The sequence below is a fragment of the Bos indicus x Bos taurus genome, chromosome 21 (genome assembly GCF_003369695.1).
Source record: "Bos indicus x Bos taurus breed Angus x Brahman F1 hybrid chromosome 21, Bos_hybrid_MaternalHap_v2.0, whole genome shotgun sequence".
Lineage (NCBI taxonomy): Eukaryota > Metazoa > Chordata > Mammalia > Artiodactyla > Bovidae > Bos > Bos indicus x Bos taurus.
Window position 1 is genome coordinate 26,366,620 of NC_040096.1, and position 20,247 is coordinate 26,386,866.

General features: G+C 48.2%; 1 protein-coding gene across 8 annotated transcripts in view; it reads left to right on the forward strand.

Moving 5' to 3' along the window:
* The window catches only part of ARNT2 (aryl hydrocarbon receptor nuclear translocator 2), a 193,105-nt gene that overhangs the window by 53,683 nt on the left and 119,175 nt on the right, over window positions 1-20,247 (forward strand). For all 8 annotated transcript variants that reach the window (XM_027521390.1, XM_027521387.1, XM_027521383.1 and 5 more), the window contains exons 4-5: window positions 5,627-5,840; window positions 11,020-11,233. In XM_027521390.1, coding sequence (XP_027377191.1) covers window positions 5,627-5,840; window positions 11,020-11,233 — 428 coding nt within the window. The remainder of the gene's footprint in view (window positions 1-5,626; window positions 5,841-11,019; window positions 11,234-20,247) is intronic.

Genomic DNA, 20,247 nt, shown 5'->3' on the forward strand with positions numbered 1-20,247 from the left:
TCTTCCACCCCTTCCTTCACCCTTCACCTTTTGAGGACCGTCTCTGACCTTCCTGGGGTTCCACCTTTAATCTGTATGACTTTCAAATGTTCCCTCGGACATGGTCGAACCCAGTTGCATTAGCTCATAAGGAGTCGTGATATTTTGTAGGGTTTCGCCAGTCAACTGCTAACATTATCTAATAGTAAAGCTAACCCCGATAGGAAGGTTCCCACAGAATTTCTCCTTTTTTATCACACCCATTTTCACATCTCCTCTTGGTTTTGTGCACTATTTGTGCTTGTGGACATTTTTTTCCCCTGTCTCTCTGGGTTGTGATGGTATTTTCATCTTTCCTCCTGAATTCATCACCCTGTTTTATTTAGAGCTCTGACCATCAAAACCCCATGGATAAGGGGGAAACATGCAATGTGGATGTGTCCTTCATTTCCTTCCTGGCAGAAAAAAGAACAAGATTGTCATTTCACAGAATTCTCAGCGTGCGTCTTAGCTTAGAGAGCCAGGCGTTTTGTTTCAAGGTGGAGGATGTTCAGAGTACTTCTGATGCAGAGAGGACGGCCAGGAGGGAGCAAGGATTACCCTCATCTCATCAGTCACCTTGTGGGGGACACCTTGACTTGGCCATGTAGATTCTGTTTAGAGTAAGGAGAATTTCAGCTGAGCCTTCTGACATTGCCGAATAAACACCCAAATGAGCACTCTCAGCCTTTCCAGATGCTCTCCCTGCCTTGACAGCCTTTGTTCCCCTTTTTTTTTTTAACTGTGATTTTTTTCTTTTTTTTTTAATTGGAATATAGTTGCTGTACAATGTTGTGTTAGTTTCTGCTGTACAGCAAAGTGAGTCACTATACATCTATCCCTTCTTTTTTGGATTTCCTTCCCATTTCAGTCACAGAGCACTGAGTAGGGGTCCCTGAGCTATGCAGTAGGTTCTCATTAGTTATCTGTTTTATACACAGTATCAATAGTGTATATGTGTCAATCCCAATTTCCCAGTTCATCCCACTCCCCTCCTCCCTTGGTAATTAACAAACTTGGTAAGTTTTTCTCTGCATCTGTGACTTGAATTCTGCTTTGCAAGTAAGTTCATCTCTACCATTTTCCTAGATTTCACTTGTAAGCAATATTAGAGAACCTGCCTGTCAATGCAGGAGATGTAAGAGATGTGGGTTTGATCTCCGGGTTGGGACAATCCCCTGGAGGAGGGCACGGCAGCCCACTCCAGCATTCTTGCCTGGAGAATCCCCATGGACAGAGGAGCCTGGCTGGCTGCAGTCCATATGGTCACAAAGAATTGAACATGACTGAGTGACTTTGCAAGCACATACAATATTTGTTTTTTTCTTTCTGATTCTCTTCACTCTGTATGACAATCTCTAGGTCCATCCATGTCTCTGCAAATAGTACAGTTCTATTCCTTTTTATGGCTGAGTAGTATTTCATTGTATGTATGTACTACATCTTCTTTATTCATTCCTCTGTTGATGGACATTTAGGTTGCTTCCATGTCCTGGCTATTGTAAATAGTGTTGCAATGAACATCAGGGTGCATATGTCCTTCAGAATTATGGTTTTCTCCAGGTATATGTCCAGGAGTGGTAATACTGGGTCATATAGCAGCTCTGTTGTTAGTTTTTTAAGGAACCTCCACACTGTTCTCCATAGTGGCTTTGTCAGGCTTAGTTCTTATGAACCAGAGAAGTCTGGCAGAGAACTTGGGTGTAGTTCTCTGAGGAACAGTGTAGCCTGTGAGGAACCAAATTACCAGGGGAGATAGCCTGAGACAGTCTTGTCGTTTCGGTGGGTTGGAGCTGAGATTAGGGCTGGGAGCTGTGGGATTAATGCTGTGTCGAGTGGAGACAGTCCTCTGCCATCAGGCCTGTCTGAATCAGTGACCTCTTCCTAGCTGTTTGACTCTCATGTCATCCAGCTTCAATTCTGATGTCCTTCTCTCCTTGTTCAGTGACCCCAGCTCCTTCTGTTCTCCTGCAGAGGTTAACCTTGATGTGAAGTGACCCACGTCTCCTGCACTGCAGGAGGATTCTTTACCCGCTGAGCCACTGGGGAAGCCAACAGTCCTGGATGACCCCAGGCTTTGTGGGGAAGAGGGGATCATTTCTGGAGGCATAAGTAGCCCCAAGCTGTGTCTGTAGAAGCTACCAGGCTTCTCTTCCCCATCGAGCCTTAAGTGTCTCTGCCTGTTTGTCTCCCCGGTGTTCCAGCTCTGACTCTGGGACCAGACAACGCTCTGCTGGGGAGCTGAGTTCAAGTCCTGGTAAATCAGTCCCACTCTGAGCCCCAGGGTCATCCTACACAAAGGACATTCCTGAAGATAGTGTGGGATGGACTTGGATCCCACGCTCTGTTTTCCCTTCGCAGACCTGCGGGCCCTGAGTTGGCAGAGAAGCGCGAGGCAGCGTGCAGCCACAGCTCCTCCTCCTTGCCCTTGGCATCTGCAGCCATGTTCCTGGGCCAGGCGGTTGGTCCTCTGGTCCCAGCAGAGGGGTCACGGCTGATGCTGTGCTGTGTCCCCAGCGGTCACTGCTACCGGGCCCCCGCCCTGGCGCCCACGTGCAGAGGGGCTCATTGCTTTATTGATGCTGCATGTGGGGCCCACGGAACTCAGATGCTAAGTACACAGGCTGCCCCTGCAACTCCTCCAAGCAGATCCCCATCACTCCGCACCCTGTGGAGGAGGTGGCTTTGGTCCTGGAGACACTTCCTTCTGTTTTCACAAGATGGCATTGTTCCTGTTTCTTGCCTCCGTGATCCTTCAAAATGAAACCATATATATACATATTTTACATATATTTTAATAGATTCAGTAGCTACACTCACTTGTTTATCAGAGCTTGTTGCTAGGTAATTTGCAGCTCTTCCTCATTTTGACCTTCTGTTGGTAACTCTTTCAGTCTCATTTCATGAAGTAGAGCCTTTTCTGCACTAGCCAATTGATACTGTTTTAAACAGTTGTCCTCATGTCTCCTTCAAGCACCTGTTCTCATGAGTTGGGTTGAATCAGCGTGGTGACGAAATTGCTTTAGATCCATTTTAAGAACTTCACAAAGACTCTTGTTCTCAGATGTTTTACAAAACAAGTTGGTCTGTGGGTCTTTTGGAAATGGGATCAGAAGTAGGCATGCCCTAGTCCTGCCTTGGGGTGGTCTCTGTGGTAACTAGCAGGAAGCGGGGAGGGAAGGGGCTTGGACTCTACCCTGCATATTTGGGGCATGCCTGAAGGAATGGAGAGGAAGGTCTGGGTCTGCGTTTTTGGGAATATCCACAGGATCACAGCACACAGACTGAACTGAGAGCCTGTCTGCTCCTGCCCAAAGGCTTCACTCCAATTCCAGCCCTTTCCTTGATCCCACTGATGCTCTTCCCACAGTGCACCCCCTTTACCTGCTGCCAGGCCAGGGCCAACTGCCTCTCGGCTCCTCCCGCACCCTCTCAGCCCCTGTGGCCCCCAGGACCACCTCCTCCTCTCCTCCCTTACTCTCTCCTGTGGGCTTTACTTTCCATGTGCCTCTCAGAGCATTTGATCACGCCTGCCTTCATTTCCACTCTTCAAGGTGATGTTTTACTGTCCTGACCAAACGCTTCACTCCTTTAGGACGGGAGCGGGACATTCCTTGGTCCATTTGGCCCGTCCTCTCTGGGCACCTGGCTCAGTGCTTTCTGTACAGAGGTGCTCACCAGGCCCACCCAGGTCCAGTCACTTCAGGCTTTTATTTTTTTTAATATTTATTTACTCATATTTATTTATTTGGCTGCATGGAGTTTTGGTTGTGGCACACAGGATTTTTAGCTGAGGCATGTGGGCTCTAGTTCCCCGACCAGAGATGGAACCTGGGCCCCCAACATTGGGAGTGCCGAGTCTTAGTCACTGGACCACCGGGGAAATTCCCTCACCACAGTCTCACTCCCCTCGTTTTGTTTGTATGTTCACGTGAGACCTGCCCACCATCAGGCCCACTTGGCATCTGCTCCTGGCCTGGAGGGCAGGGTGTGCAAAGTCTCATGAATACAAGCAGTGTGTGAGGCAGCCTTGCCCAGGGCTCTTCCTTTCTTGCTGTCACTGCCACCCTCAGCCTATGAGCACCAATGAAACCCTAAACCCCACCAGAGACGTGTGCTGTGTTTTTAGACAATTCTTTTACCCCACGTGACAGCTTTGTCTCTGTGTCGTGGAACTGGATTGGCTGTTACTCCCTGTCAAGCCTAGAGGTGATCGTTTCGAGACAGAAACACTTTCCTGTCCCTTCTGTTCGTTTTTTATCTTAAGCACGTCACTGAGTGTCACTTTCAGAATTCCTGGCAGTGCTGGGATTTTTTGGCTCTGTTGTTAGAGAGCAGGTATGCATATTCTGTTACTAGGCTGTGGAAAATGTGCTGCTGTTAGAGCAGGGGCTTGTTCACAACGTGATGGGATGTGGGTCTGTGGCGTGGCTGTCTGCTTAGGGATGCCAGGAATGGCGAGGAGGCTAGATGTGTTTCTCATTGTGGGTCAAGGTAAACCATTTGTTTCAAGTCGGTGATAACTATTACATTCAATATGTGTGGATATTCGTGCAAGCCTAGCATTCGTGGGTGCACTTGGAAAGCGTGTTTGGTTCACTTTGGACGCCTGACGGGTCATGTCTTCATTCTTTATGGTTATTAAAAAGTATTAATACCTAGGTACATGCGAGCAGTGGAAGCTTTGAAGACATGTTTAGAGATGAGACTGAGGTATCTGTGGAAGTCTGTTCCCACCCCATGCCCTGAGACAGCTTGCTAAGGTGTCCAGAAGCTGCTTTAAGATGTGTTCAAAGCATGGAGGTTCCTTAAAAAAAGTAAAAATAGAACTGCCATATGACCCAGCACTCCCACTACTACCCAGAGAAAACCATAATTCAAAAAGACATACACTCCCCAGTGTTCATTGCAGCATTATTTGCAATAGCCAGGACATGGAAGCAAGCTAGATGTCCATTCACAGAGGAATGGATAAAGAAGATTGGTACATATATACAGTGGGATATTACTTAGTCATAAAAAGGAACAAAATTGGGTCATTTATCCACAGAGATGTGGATGGATCTAGCCTGTATACAGAGTGATGTCAGAAAAACAAATATGTATGGATGGAATGTATATTAACACATGTATGTGGAATCTAGAAAAATGGTACAGATGAGCCTATTTGCAGGGCAGGAATAGAGATGCAAACAGAGAATGGATATGCGGGGAGGTGGGATGAACTGAGAGAGTAGGATTGACATATATGCACTACATGTGTAAACAGATAGCTAGTGGGAAGCTGCTGTATAGCACGGGGAGCTCAGCTCAGTGCTCTGTGATTACCTAGAGGGGTGGGATGGGGATGGGTTGGGAGGGAGGTCCAAGAAGGAGGGGCATATGTATACATATGGCTGATTCAGGTGGTTGTACAGCAGAAACTAACACAACATTGTAAAGCAGCTATATACCCCACCGACACACTCACATAAGGCACTGAGTGAGCCATCACCAGTTCGTCTTTTGGTGACTTGGTGTTAGGGATGTGCCGTTTTACCCCATTAGACAGTAAGCCCTGGTCTGATCCGTCTCTCTTCCCCCACCCTGATCTTGTGCTTTCGGGAAGAGAGAACCACAGTGAGATCGAGAGGCGGCGGCGGAACAAGATGACTCAGTACATCACCGAGCTCTCGGACATGGTTCCCACGTGCAGTGCGCTGGCCCGGAAGCCTGACAAGCTCACCATCCTGCGCATGGCCGTCTCTCACATGAAGTCCATGCGGGGCACCGGGAACAAGTCCACGGACGGTGCCTACAAGCCTTCGTTCCTGACGGAACAGGTACCTGTTCACTCCTCGTCTGTGCTCCTTGCTCCCCTGGTAACCACATTCCCGGGAGGGCAGAGAGTGGCGAGAATGACAGCGTCACCAAGATGAGATAAACTGCGTGGGGTGAAAGGCTGAGGTGGGGACGAAAGCAGGCAATTTTATTCCTACACTTCACTAGGGAACTCTCTTCTGGGGACTGTCTTTCTGATTTTGCATCCTCTGCTTTTTTTCCCCCACCATGTACCTTAATAAGACAGGCTTCCCTGATGGCTCAGTGGTAAAGAACCTGCCTGCCAGTGCAGGAGATGCAGGTTTGATCCCTCGGTTGGGAAGATCCCCTGGAAGAGGAAATGGCTACCCACTCTAGTATTCTTACCTGAAGAATCCCATGGTCAGTGGAGCCTGGCTGGCTACAGTCCATGGGATTGCAAAAGAGTCAGACACGACTGAGTGACTGAACAACAACCACCTTAATAAGAGTGACTGAACAACAACCACCTTAATAAGACATCACTCAAAGCAAAAAGAGATATTGTGCTTAGCACATGCTAACCCAGGAAAAAGCCAGCAAACCCAGTTCTGTGCTAGACTAGCACTGACGGTCGTCATCATGAGGAAAGTTTTGGTAGATGTCGCAGCAATCATAGTGACAAGGACTTAACAGCCAGCACGTAGCCAGCCTCTGCCCTGAGCCCAGTTGAAGTCATGTCCTTTCTGTGCAGGATTTCATTGAATCCTTATTCTGGCTCAAGGAGGAAGCTGCTGTTATTCATCCCCGCTTTAGAGATGAAGAAGTGGAGGCTTTGAAAGTGTCTACTGCTCAGTGCAGACCAAGAGGTGACACAGGGTGGTCAGACCCCAGAACCATGTATTTTAACAGCTATCCTGGTCTTTGCAGAGTTGGGAACAGTGAACCCGAGAGGTGGTCTGTGGGAAGTATTGATCTATTGTAATTTGACCATTCCACATCCTGGAAGGCCTGTGTTCTGGGTCCTTGTTCTTCCCCGTGCTGGTCAGATACTGTCAGCTTGTATTCTCTCATCTGTAGATAAACACGAGCTTTCTGCCTTCCTGACCCTGAGGGCTTCTGCAGGATAAAGGGGACAGTGGACTTGGTGCCGGCAGGGGGACAGGGAAGTGATGTGTTGTCAGGCACACGGGCAGGAAGAAGTGTTCAGGCTCGTCAGGGGCTGCCCGGGACAGAGTCAGCGCTGGCCTGCTGGGAGGGAGCCCCACATGTGCATAGAAAGAGAGCAGAGGAAGGGGTTCCACATGGGGAGACTTGAGAAACCGGTGAGAACAGAGCCTTGAAGGAAGGGGTGAGAAGATGTGTCCAGAGACAGAATCGTGTGTTTTGCTGGAGTGAGGAATCTAAGCATTAGGTTTAGAAAAAGAGCAAGGAAAGAGGAGCTCACATGAATTCCTGTGTGGCAGACTTTTTAGCAAGGGTTTTTTGTCATCCCAGTGCCCATATGCTCTTCATCTCAAGGTTTGAAGAGCTGTGGCAGTGGGGTGACCCTCGCTGGGAGCCATGGAACACGGTAGTCCAGGGCAGAATGCCCAACCCATTTCCACCTCTGTAAAAGGGTTAACACAGCAGTGGCTCCCACCTGGCAGGGTTGTGGAGACAGGTAAGGGAGGAGGCAGAGTAGAGTGTTTAACACGGGGCTGGAGTGGAATGAAAGATGACTAGCTGGTGGATAGTGTGAAAGTAGTGTTAATCGTTTAGTCATGTCAGACTCTCTGTGACCCCGTGGACTATAGCCTGCCAGACTCCTCTGTCCATGGAATTCTCTAGGAAAGAATACTGGAGTGGGTTGCCATGCTCTCCTCCAGGGGATCTTCTCCACCCAGAGATTGAACCCAGGGTCTCCTGCATTGGCAGGCGGGTTCTTTACCATCTGAACCACCAGGGAAGCCTAGCTGGCAGGTAAGCAGACAGAAATGCATTATGCACGTCCTAACCGCTGGGGTTAGTAAAAGGCTTTTCCTCTACATTTCTTTAATCCTTATAAAAACCCTGTTGGGGTCCCTATTTGACATTAATTTCTTTAAGTGACTGGGGATTAGAAACATGGAGGGACTTTCCTGGTGGTCCAGTGGCTAAAGGCTCTGTGCTCCCAATGCAGGGGGCCCAGATTTGATCCCCGGTCAGGGAGCTAGATCCTGCATGCCCTAACTAAGAGTCTGCATGCTACAACTGAAGATCCCACATGCCACAACTCAGACCTGATGCAGCCAAATTAATAAATATATTTTTTAAATGCTTTTTAAAAAAGAAAGAAAATGGAGAAAAGAGAGAAGGCAGTTATGCAAGTCACATGCATCCTCTCCCCCCATTCATCTCTCCGTTCCTTGGTAGGCTGTTGATAATGACAACAGCCACATATGTTAAGTACCCACTGTTCGCCAAGCCCTTACTAAGTCCTTCACATTCAAGATCTCATTTAACCTCACAAAATCTTTCCCCCTACCCCAAGAAAAAAGCATGAAAAAAAAAAAAAACAACAACAGCCAGAAGCCAAAGATACTACATCCGGAGCCCAGACTTGCACAGTGAAGTGGAAGAGCTGGAGTTGGTGGTCTCCTTTGACTCCACCGTCTGCGCTTTGAGACCTTCCTGTTGGCTTAACAAAGAGAGGGGCAAGACTGCTTCTGGATTCAGGGCACAGGACCTTGGTCATGAGTGGGGTGCTCCCAGAAGATGAAAACCAGAGGGGAGGGTGTAGAAAGAGGGGCCCGTGAGGAGGGTGAGCTCTGGCCTATAAGCCCTTCCCACAGTCCCTAAAAAGGGCTGAAACTGTGAAAACATAAATGGAGTCAACTTGTCCACTTCCTCTCCTTTGGAGATAGAATTCTCTACTTTCCCAGACAACCTGTTTTATGTGTTACCGTCCTTCCTGTTGGGAAGACCATCTCAACACTGAAAATAAAACTGCTGACCCAGTCTTCTGAAGTAAGTCATCATCAAGAGGGATGGCACAGCGGAAGTGCGAAACAAGACAAAGGGGGAAAATAAACGTTTCTTTAAAAAATGATTGTATAGCCCGCTTCCGCACCCAATTCCCAGGCAAAGGATGTTAGAGTTCTGACTCAGCCGAGGGCTCGGAGACCTCCCTGGGTTCTGCTCACCAGCTGACTCACGTTTCCTAGTCTTTGAGCTTTTGGGCGCCCTCAGGTCGGACGCCAAGGGCGGGGCCGGATGCTCCAGGCTCCACACAGGTGGCCCTTACTCTGTTACAGCAGGGCTTCCAGTTTTTGTTGTTGTTGTTTAGTCACCCAGTTGTTTCCAACTCTTTGTGACCCTATGGACTCCTCTGTGTCTGCCAGGCTCCTCTGTCCTTGGGGATTGTCCAGGCAGGAATACTAGAGCGGGTTGCCATTTCCTACTCCAGGGGATCTTCCCAACCCAGGGATCGAACCCGAGTCTCCTGCTTTGGCAGATGGATTCTTTACCACTTGAGCCACCAGGAAAGCCCACCTGCAATTACACGGAAGCAAGGAATTTGGGGCTTCCCAGGTGGCTCAGTGGTGAAGAATCCGCCTGCCAATGCAGGAGATGTTAGAGCTGTGGGTTCAGTCTGTGGACAGTCCATGGACAGAGGAGGCTGGCGGGCTACAATCCATGGGGTCACAAAAGAGCCAGACACAATTTAGCGACTAAACAACAAAACAGCAAAGAATTCCCAGCAAGAATTGTTTGCCAACTGCTGACCAGAAGAATCCCTTTTTTTCTTTGGGGCCTGAGCAGTGTGTGAGGTGGATGGAGAGCTGGCTGTGGACTCTGGCACACGTGGAAGAGTTGGTCCCCAAGTCCTGCAAGGATGGAGCCCCTTGCATTCAGCAGGAAAGGGCCCCTGAGCCTGACATGAGACTGACAGGGGAGATAGCTGCCCCTGGGCTGCCTGCAGGCACTGCAAAGAAAAGGCATCTCATTTGAACAAAGTTGATCTTGCCCACTCTGCATCCCTCTCGGGATGTTGAGGGCTTCCTGCCGCCCATTCATCCATCCTTCCTGCCGGCACCCACAGTCATGAGCCTGTGAGTCAGTGTGACTCCAGGGCTGGCACAGCTAAACTCTCTTCTCACCGCCAAGGGACACGGACAATGTTGGTATCCCTGCCACCTCCTGGGATTACCCTGGGACTCTGTTGAGATGTCAGCTGTCACAGAGTTCTGGGAGTTTGACAGACGATGTAAAGTGAGGCCCTCATATCCACTGCCAGCATTCAGCTCAGAAAGGAAGAGAAGAGGAGTGGGAGCACTAGCAGCATGGCAGGCGGTGGCTGGGGAGACGCCTGCTGCCTTTCCTTCTCTCTTCCCACTTTCTCGTGGTCCTCCCCTCCCTTCCCGGACCATCGTGTGCTCCAGTGACATGACTGAAGTTTGAAAATGTAGGAGAGGCCATTCACACCTCTGTGACCCAATACTTTCTGATTCCACTGGGCTGGGAATTTCCTCTTTCCTTAAGCGAGAGCAAGTTAAGGGACTTCCTTGGTGGTCCAGTGATGAGGACTTTGCCTTCTAATGCAGGGGGTGCGAGTTTGATCCCTGGGCAGGGAGCTAAGATGCCACATGCCTCATGGCCAAATAAAAGCATATTTTAACAAATTCAGTGAAGACTTTAAAAATGATCCACATTTTAAAAAAATCATAAAAAAGAGGACTAAAGACAGTTAACTGTGTTTGGAGCAGCTGTATCTTAGGGCTTAGTATGAGCTTTCTGAACTTCTTTTAAAAAAATAACTTATTCATTTATTTTTGGCTACACTGGGTCTTCATTGCTGAGTGGACTTTCTCTAGTTGTGAACAGCAGGGAGTACTCTTCCTTGTGGTGTGGGGGCTTCTCATTGCAGTGGCTTCTCTTGTTAATGGAGCACAGACTCTAGGTGCATGGGCTTCAGAGTTATGGTGCACAAACTTAGTTGCTCCTTGGCACATGAAACCTTCCTGGGCCAGGGATTGAACCCGTGTCCCCTGCATTGGCAGGCAGATTCTTATCCTCCGTACCACCAGGGAAGTCTGCTTTGTGCACTTTTAAAGCTCATTTTCCAGAAAAAAAAAAAGAGTTCCTAAAAGCATTTGTGTATCATAATGAGCTTCTGAATGAAAATTGAAGGTTGCTAATAAGACTGTTTACCTGACCTGGGTTTGTCCATGTCAGGTCCTCATTGTGATCTTCTCTTCCCAGGAACTGAAGCATCTCATCCTTGAAGCGGCTGACGGGTTTCTGTTTGTAGTGGCAGCTGAGACGGGCAGAGTGATTTACGTGTCCGACTCTGTCACCCCTGTGCTGAATCAACCCCAGTCAGAGTGGTTCGGGAGCACCCTCTATGAGCAGGTACATCCTGACGACGTGGAGAAGCTGAGAGAGCAGCTGTGCACCTCAGAAAACTCAATGACAGGTCAGTGTCGCTCTCTCCATGAAGTTTTCTCCCTAGAGAAAATCTTCTTTCCTTAAACATACAAAGGAATAACACTGGAACAAATATATTACATATGTAAAATATTTTACATATTACATATGTAAAATAGATAGCCTGTGGGAGTTTGATGATGACGAAGGGTGCCCAAAGCCAGTGCTCTGTGACAACCTGGAGGAATGGGGTGGGGAGGGAGGTGGGGGGGCACAGAATAGTAGGGGACACATGTATGTCTACAGTCGATTCACCCTGATGTATGGCAGAAACTATCACAATACTGTAAAGTAGTTATCGTCCAGTTAAAATAAGTAAATTTTAAAAGTACTGGGAAGTTTGAGGTCAGAAAAAGTTGCCTACAGGTGAAGAAAATGTTTGACTGCTTTCATAAAGGGTTTGACTTGTTTAATAGTTTCATTTATCCTGTAACATGTTAAAAACTCATTTCTTTTTTTTAATTTTATTTTATTTTTAAACTTTACATAATTGTATTAGTTTTGCCAAATATCAAAATGAATCCACCACAGGTATACATGTGTTAACGCACGATTTTTTCCTATATTTTACCTCCAATTATGGGATGTTGCCACTAGGAGGCATTGTTTACACATTAGCCACAACCCACAAGTGTGTGATTATTTATGAACCTAATCATAGGTGTTGATTTTCCAGGCCTTACTTATGGGAAGTGAAATTTCTTATTGAGACATTTAAAATACAGTTAGCTCTGCTATACCACAAAATAACATGTTATAAAAATCACTGCAAGAAACAAAATCATGAAATAAAAACCAGAGGGCTTGGGAGGGGAAAGTGGGCTAGATTTTTAGATAAGAACAAAACTAGGAACCTAATAAAAATGGGAGCATTGCTTGACACATTAAGTGGCTAAGAAATTTATGGCACTTGACCTTGAAACCTGACTTGAAGCTGACTTGTTTAAGTGAGCCTCAGAACTTGGGTGTTGGTGTGAAAGTGGTCCAAGGATCATTGTGTGAAATCAGGCAGAAATCAAGAGCTGTAACACAGCATGTGGATAGTTGTGGCTCATAACACACGTGGTAAATCAGGGCAGCTGCTGTGTGCCAGAGTGTGTACATTTTGTGAATTCCGGTGTGGCTCTATTCAGCTGGGTGCAGTTTCTGTGTTCATGTAGTCCTTCTTACAGATAAAATCAAGCATAAGCAAACACAGAATTCACATTCTGATCAAATTGTCACCCAATGTATCAGTGAATTGCATTTTTAATTATTTTGTTTATTTATTGGGCTGTGTTGTGTCTTGGTTGCAGCATGTAGGTTCTTTGTCGTGTCATGTGGAATCTTCCGTTGCAGTGCACAGACTCTCTAGTTGTGGCTTGAAGGCTCAACAGTTGCAGCACATGAGCTTAGTTGCTCTTTGGCCTGTGGGGTTTCAATTCCCCGACTAGGGAATGAACCTGTGTCCCCCTGCATTGCAAGGCGGACTCTTCACTGCTGGACCACCTGGGAAGTCCCAAGATTTGCTTTTTCAAAAAAACATTATAGGAGAGCTGAGTATACCATGATAGGGCTTCCCTGGTGGCTCAGACAGTAAAGAATCTGCCTGCAATGCAAGAGACCCAGGTTTGATCCCTGGGTCTAGAAGATTCTCTGGAGAAGAGAATGGCCACCCACTCCAGTATTCTTGCCTGGAGAATTCCATGGACAGCGGAGCCTGGGGGGCTCTAGTCCATGAGGTTGCAAAGAGTTGGACGTGGTTGAGCAACACTTTCTACCATGATCCCTATGGTCCGCTTTATGACAGATCTGTTTGTGCAGCGTGTTCCTCCTACCAACACCGAGAGCCACTGGAGTCTCATTTTCTTCTGAGTCTGCCTAAAGTACCTCTTCAATGCTCGGCACACAGTAGGTGTTCAGCAGAAGCCTGGTGAGCAGTGAGGCAGTGCTTTTATATTGTAGTTTCATGCATTGGAGAAGGAAATGGCAACCCACTCCAGTGTTCTCGCCTGGAGAATCCCAGGGACGGGGGAGCCTGTTGGGCTGCCGTCTATGGGGTTGCACAGAGTCAGACAAGACTGATGCGACTTAGCAGCAGCAGCAACAGCAGCAGTCTGCTAGGGTTGACATAACAAAATACCACACACTGGGTGGCTTAAACCACTGTCATTTATTTTCTCACAGTTTTGGAGGCTGGAAGTCCAAGATCAAGGTGTTGACAGGTTTGGTTTCTGGTAAGAGCTCTCTCTTGGGCTGCAGACAGCCACCTTTTCGCTCTGTGTTAGGGTTAGTTTCTCAGTTACGTCTGACTCTCTGCAGCCCTATGGCCTAGAGCCCACCAGGCTCCTCTGTCTATGAGATTCTCCAGTGAGAATACTGGAGTGGGTTGCCATTCCCTTCTCCAAGGGATCTTCCCAACCCAAGGATCAAACCTGGGTCTCTTGCATTGCAGGTGGGTTTTTTACCGTTAGAGCCACCGGGGAAGCCCCTCTCTCCAAAGGGCCCAAATCTCTGGATAGGAGTCCCATGTCCAGTCTTCTCACCACTCAAGATGAGCTGGGTCTATACCATACTACCAAACTATACCCCAATAAAATTAATTTTTAAAATGTTTTTAAAAAATGACAGGAGTACCGCTGTTTCTGAACAATAATAGTAATTTTCTCAGTGTTGGTTATCAATGACACACACAAAGGAGGAAGGTAATGAAGGATTAAGGTATGTGGACAGTGTCTACGATGTGCAGGGATGAGCTCTCCGTATGTGTAAAACAACGGTGCTGAAACAGACTCAGAGAAAGACATGGTCCGCCATTGCACAGCTGGGGCTGAACGAGAGAACTCCCTACAGACATCGTAGGGGACACGCCTTGGGAAGTTAACGATCTTGGAAGGGATGTGAAAGGGAGAATACATCAGCCAGGAAGTGTTGGTTTGACAGCTGAAATCACCTTCCCTGAAAAGAGCGGTCTTTTTTTCCCCCGACTCCAGTATGTGAACACAGGATGTGGCTTTATGAAAGCAGTCAGGAGACCCAGCTGTGGTAGTCAGTGGGTGGGGGAAGTGATGGTCAAAGGCAGGTCAGTTTCCGGATCAAGGGTTTAACAAACTGGCTTGCCAGAGTTGGATGGACACTTCTGTCTGTGGGAAGTTTTAATGTGTGTGGCAGTGTTGAAAAGGGCAGCGTGAACCACATTTGGAAAGAAAGGTCCCTGGAGTGGACGTTGGATGGTGGCCTTGGCAGCCAGAGCTGGTGTAGTGGAGTGAGTTCTCCAAGATGCCAGAGAAGAGCCAGTGAACCCTGAGTGGCTGGGCTCCATGAGGTTGGGTAGAGAAGGGTGGTGAAGAGGACCGGGTCTCTTCTGGAACCAGAGAGCGTGCAGTGCGAATCTCCCAGGACACACAACGTGAAAGCATATTGATCCAGCGCAGGGAGCTTGGGATAGGGCCTCAGGGTTTTGCTGGACCAAGGACTGGGCGGGAGCTGGGCTTTGTAGCCAGCCAAAGTACAGATGTAATGAAAACTAGTAATAAAAAACCACAGGGACAATATGATGCCTTCAGTGATTGGACTAGGGCTTCTCGACCCTCCTGTCCTTAGGCATGGTGGGTTTCAGGCCCGGAGAGAGATGACATGGCTCATTGGATGGGGCATCGGGTGGGAGGCGGGGTGTGGAGCCAGGCAAGAACTGCTGGGGTGGGGCTGATTTAACCAGGGCAGCCTGGCACACTTGACCCAACGAAGTTCCCCTTCTCTGAGCCTCCCAGTCAGTAGAGAGTCCCTGTTCCATGCATAGGTTTTGCAGGGCGTCCTAGACTGAGCATGTGGGGCCTTGCGTGTGCGTGGTGACCGGGGGACAAGCCACCTAATGACAGTGGGGCCTGCAGATGCCCATGCTGACTTGAGGATCCCAGAAAAACAGTGCTTGCACAGAACTGTTGTCACTGGGGGTGGTGGTGGTGAGGGAGTTCTTTGTGGAATTAAAATTTTTCCCCTGGCTGGAGGAGTGGTGACAAAGAGTGTGTCAGAAGATTCGCAAAGTCTCCTTGGAATGGAAACCAGGCATCATGGAATTGTTCAGTTGCTAAGTGGTGTCGGACTCTTTGCGACCCCATGGACTGCAGCATGCCAGCCTTCCCTGTCCTCCAGTATCTTCCGGAGTTTGTTCAGATTCATGTCCATTGAATTGCTGATGCCATCCAACCATCTCATGGAGTGGTGTGGACCAGTGCAATGATGTGACTTGTCTGTGAATAAAAGCTGAGGTTTATCAATGTGAGGAGGGGCTGGGGAAAACCCTCACCTAGCAGCAGCAACACTGCTCATAGAGAAAGTGCTGGGAGGGCCTTGGGAGCCCTTGCTGGTTTGCAGTCTGCAATCTTGGCTGGTTCCTTTCTTCTCTGCCTCTTGTTCTCCTTATCTCAGCCTAGGACATTGCTAGGGCCCTTGTAGCTCTATTCTACCCTCTTGCCCAAGGCCCCGGTATAGAATCTAATCCACTGATTGGAGAAATGGTAGGAGGTTGGAGAAGAGGAACTAAAAGCTGCCACCAGGTTCCTGCCTCAGGGCCACACCCACAGGCCCCTCTGGACCCCATTCCCATGAACGCTTCCTTGTGGGTTGTCACAGCCTGCTGGGGCAGGATGGCACCATTGGCCCTGGAAACCGAAGAGCTATGCAGAACACAGGACATCAAAAGTAAGTGGGGAAATGTTTTCAGATCTCTAAGAAAAAGTTAATTGAATCTTAGCTTTCCATGAAAATTAAAATTATACTTTAAGTATTATTTTTAAATAATTGTTTTTAAAATGCTACACAGAGACATGCATCATGTAATAAGGGTGGAGTTTTCTGTCTCTGAACAATTATATAAGTGGCTTTTGAGTAGAAGGAAAAGAGGTCAAGAAGTGACTGAAACTGTGTGCATGCCAAGTCTCTCAGTCGTGTCTGACTCTTTGTGACCCTATGGACTGCAGCCTGCCAGGTTCCTCTTTCCATGGGATTCTCCAGGAGAGGCTTGCTGTGACTTCCTCCAAGGGATCTTCCTGAGTCAGGGACTGAACCTGCGTCTGTTACGTCTCCTGCATTGGCACGTGGATTCTTTACCACTAGCGCCACCTGGGAAGCCTCTCAATGGCCAGTATCCAGTTGAAATTGGATAGCCAGTAACCAGGAGATTTTGCACATCCAGCTTCTTAGGTTCGAATCAATAAAGTTCCCAAAGGGAAAAAGAAGAGCCACAGAGAAAGCATATTCATTCTCCAGGACTCGGATTGGCTGTAGCTTGAGGGGGATCCTGCTGAGGAGTGTTTACTCACAAGAAGAACCCAGCTCCTTGTGAGAACTTATCTTGGTAGGAGAGTCAATGGGATCTGTCATCTCCCGCTGAATGACTCTGGATGTAAACCTGGAAAATCTCTTTGCAAACAATGCCTGGGGGGTGGGGGCAGGCAGTGCTGAACTTTCCCTCTGCAGGGGTCATGGGGATGTTGAGGGTTCTAAGGCTGATGAGAGGGAACCAGTGCCTTCCTCCCAGAGACCTCCATGCCAATAGGAAAGAGCAGCCATGGAACCGGCGTGGTTCAAGTGACAGAAGATCAACTCCAGGGGATTGAGTGAAGAAGGAAATTCATGGGCTCGTGGAACTGAAAGGGGTGTATTGGCTTCAGGCTCAGAAGGATCCAGGTAATTTGAGCCCTGCTAGCGAAAGCACAGTCAGTCTCTGTTATTCGCACATTCGATGTTGATGAATTTGATAGTAGCAAAATTTACTTGTAACCCCAACATCAGTACCCACGAAGTGTTAGAGGTCATTTGAGGACTGGCACAGAGGCCACACGGGAGGACACCCTGCCTTCTGGTCTCAGCCCTCATAACTAGAAACACGTGCTCTTCTCGTGTTTTGTGCTGTGACGTTTGGTCTCTTTGTGCTTTCTGTCAGTGATTTTGCTGTTTAATGTGATCCCCTAGAGCGGTGCTGAAGTCTCTCTAGTGTCCTTAAGCACAGGGCTGTAATGTGCCCTCTGGAGAGAAGACGTGTGTTGGATAAACCTCGTTCAGGCATGAGTCATAAGTGCTGTTGACTGTGAGTTCAGTGTTATGAATCAAGATGTGTTAAAGAAGGTGTCTTTAAATAGAAACACAGAATATAAGACTCTGTGTCCATTGATTAATAGAGTGTTGTGACCAGAGGCTGGCAGGAACATAACCCTCAATCTCCCTTAGGAGCAATGGTTCAGTGTTTGCTCATTTCACTGTTTGCAGTGACTCCACAGAACAAAACTACTGCGAATGGTGAGAATCAACTGTGTGTCTTTTCTCCTAGCTTTGTTTCTTTTTAAAGCTTTATTGAGGTGCAACTGATATACCAAAGATTGCACATATTAAATGTATACAATTTGATGAGTTTGGACTTAGGCCCACACCCATATACCATTACCAGCTTCAAGGTATTAAACATACCCTTCACCTCCAAAACTGGAGAAGGGAATGGCTACCCACTCCAGTATTCTTGCCTGAAAAATCCCATGGACAGAGGAGCGTAAAGGGCTATAGTCCACAGGGTCGCAGAGTCAGTCAGACATAACTTAGTAACTGAACAACAAAGCTTTATAACACCAGCAGAAATAGGTTGCCTTTTCAATACTTCTAGCAAAAATCCTGGGACTGGCTCTCCTGGATCAGCTTGGGCCACCTGCCTTGCCCTATTCCAGTGGCCAGGGAGACTGAGCTGGCCTGTGAGGCCAGCGTCTCCACCCAAGACACTTGGACCCAAGAGCAGGGGAGATGTGATTTCCTGGGGAAGTTAGTGCAGTCACTCAAAGGGAGAAGGGAATGCCGAGCAGGCTGACCGCAAGTTGGTGCTGGCTGGGAGAACCAGGCTCAGGGTGATCCTGGGGAGGGGTGGGTGTTCTCCCAGAGAATGGGGAGCATCTCCTCTTACTGGGAATGCTGGGGAGACTGGGGTGACAGGATTCTGAGCTGAAGATGGAGCCAGTGTCAGGTATGGAGGAGGGCAGTGGTCAGGTAGAAGGCTGATGGAGGGAGGGGCCCTCCATCAGAAATAATTATTATGGATCTCAGAGTGACCTGAGCTCCAGCTCACTGTGTGGAGGGAGAGGAACCAAGGAGGGGTCCCAGTGGTACCAGAGTCTATGACTGTAACGGGATGCGCCCGAGGGGTGGGGCTCAGAGGGCCAGCAGTGCAGCCAGCTGCCCAGGAGAGCACAGAGGGGGCAAGGCCTTCTCTGTGTCTTACACGATGTAGCCTAAGACCCCTCCCATCCCCCAGCCCTGTCCCCTGACCCTCTCCCTGTGGGACAGGGACAGCCCTGGTCCTGGCTAGCAGACACTGGAGACTCCTGTTCAGTGACCTCGAGCACTGCGCTGTGTAGGAAGTGCCTGGATCCATGGACTTGTCAGACTAGGTTTATTGGTCCCTTTCCCCACTTTGATTTTCTGTGGCTCTGTTTCTGCTTGGCTCTTTATTCAGAGAATTGGGTCAGCCTTTTGGTTCAATATAAGGAAAAACTTTGCAGTTGTTAAAAGTGTCCAAAGGCACAGAGTATAAGCAAGGCTGGATTATATTTCTTCTTTCCTCCTTCCTTCTTTCTTTCTTTTTCTTTCTGTCTTCCCTTCTTTCCTTCTTCCTCTCCCTCCCTTCTTCCCTTTCTCTCTCTCTTCCTCCCTCCTTTCCTTCCTTCTTTCCTTCCCTTGTCTTCCTTCCTTCTTTCCTCTCTCCATCTCTTTCTTTATCCAGTCATTACTTTTTAAAAGTCATGTATGTGGGACTTCCCCTTTGGTCCAGTGGTTAAGACTTCACCTTCCAATGCAGGAGGTGCAGGTTCGATCTCTGGTCAGGGAGCCAAGATTCTACACGCCTTGTGGTCAAAAAATCAAAACATAAAACAGAAACAGTATTGTAACAAATTCAATAAAGTCTTTAAAATTTAAATCATGTATTCATTCATTCAACAAATACTTGTTCTGCACGGCCATAGAAAGCTCATCTGGGACACAGCCTGTCCTTCTCATCACCGACAGGCATTTCCAACTGTTGTTGGATGAATGGACCCCCATTTCCTAACTATTCCAAATGATTTTTGATAATCTGGGGCGAGCCTCAGCAGGGTTGCTCCCCAAAGGCTTTAGCCGGAAAGCTCCTGTGCATGATTCACATGTCCCAATCAGCTGTGATTAAGCTTCCCTATCTTCCCAAGAGCTTTGCCGAAGTCCAGAGATGCTTTCAGTCTTGGATCACTGGGTTTGGCCGGGCCGCGGTCGGGCCACAGGGAGCAGCTCCCCAGGAAGCCTGCTCATCCAGCTCGGCTTGACGACCTGTCATCACACTGCTCCTGGGAGGGGTTAGGATGCTACATAGGCTCTGCAGTCTCCCTGCTCGTCTGCGAGAGGGGACGACGCCTGCGGGACTCAGTGCTCGTTTCACTTTTCTTTTCTCACCCAACCCCAACAGTGAACTATTCATAGCTATAGCAGACTCTTTTACCTTTTTAAATTAATTAATTAGATAAATAATGTATTGTTTTTGGTTGTGCTGGGTCTTTGTTGCTGAGCGCAGGGTTTTCTCTAGTTGAGACGACTGGGGGATACTCCCTAGTTGCGGTGGCTTCTCTTTGTGGAGCACGGGCTCTACAGCATGCAGTCTCTAGAATGTTGTGGCACACAGGCTTAGTTGCTTTGAGGTGTGTGGAATCTTCCCCGACCAGAAATCAAACTGGTGTCCCTGCATTGGCAGGCGGATTCCTAACCACTGGACCACCGGGAAAGCCCTTGTCTTACATTCTTATAGCACGTTTCTACCCTATGTTAGTAGAAACATGCTGCAGATCAGACCCAATCTTGTGAGGAGAGGTGACCAATACACCAATACACCTGCCCTGCCCTAGGACTGGGGGAAGGGGTTGGCACTGGTACTTTATAAAAGCTTTCTGGTGACTCTGATGCACAGGTGGGCTTCAGAACCCTCACTCCTCTGGGCCTGAGTGCAGTTCTGTTCATGGA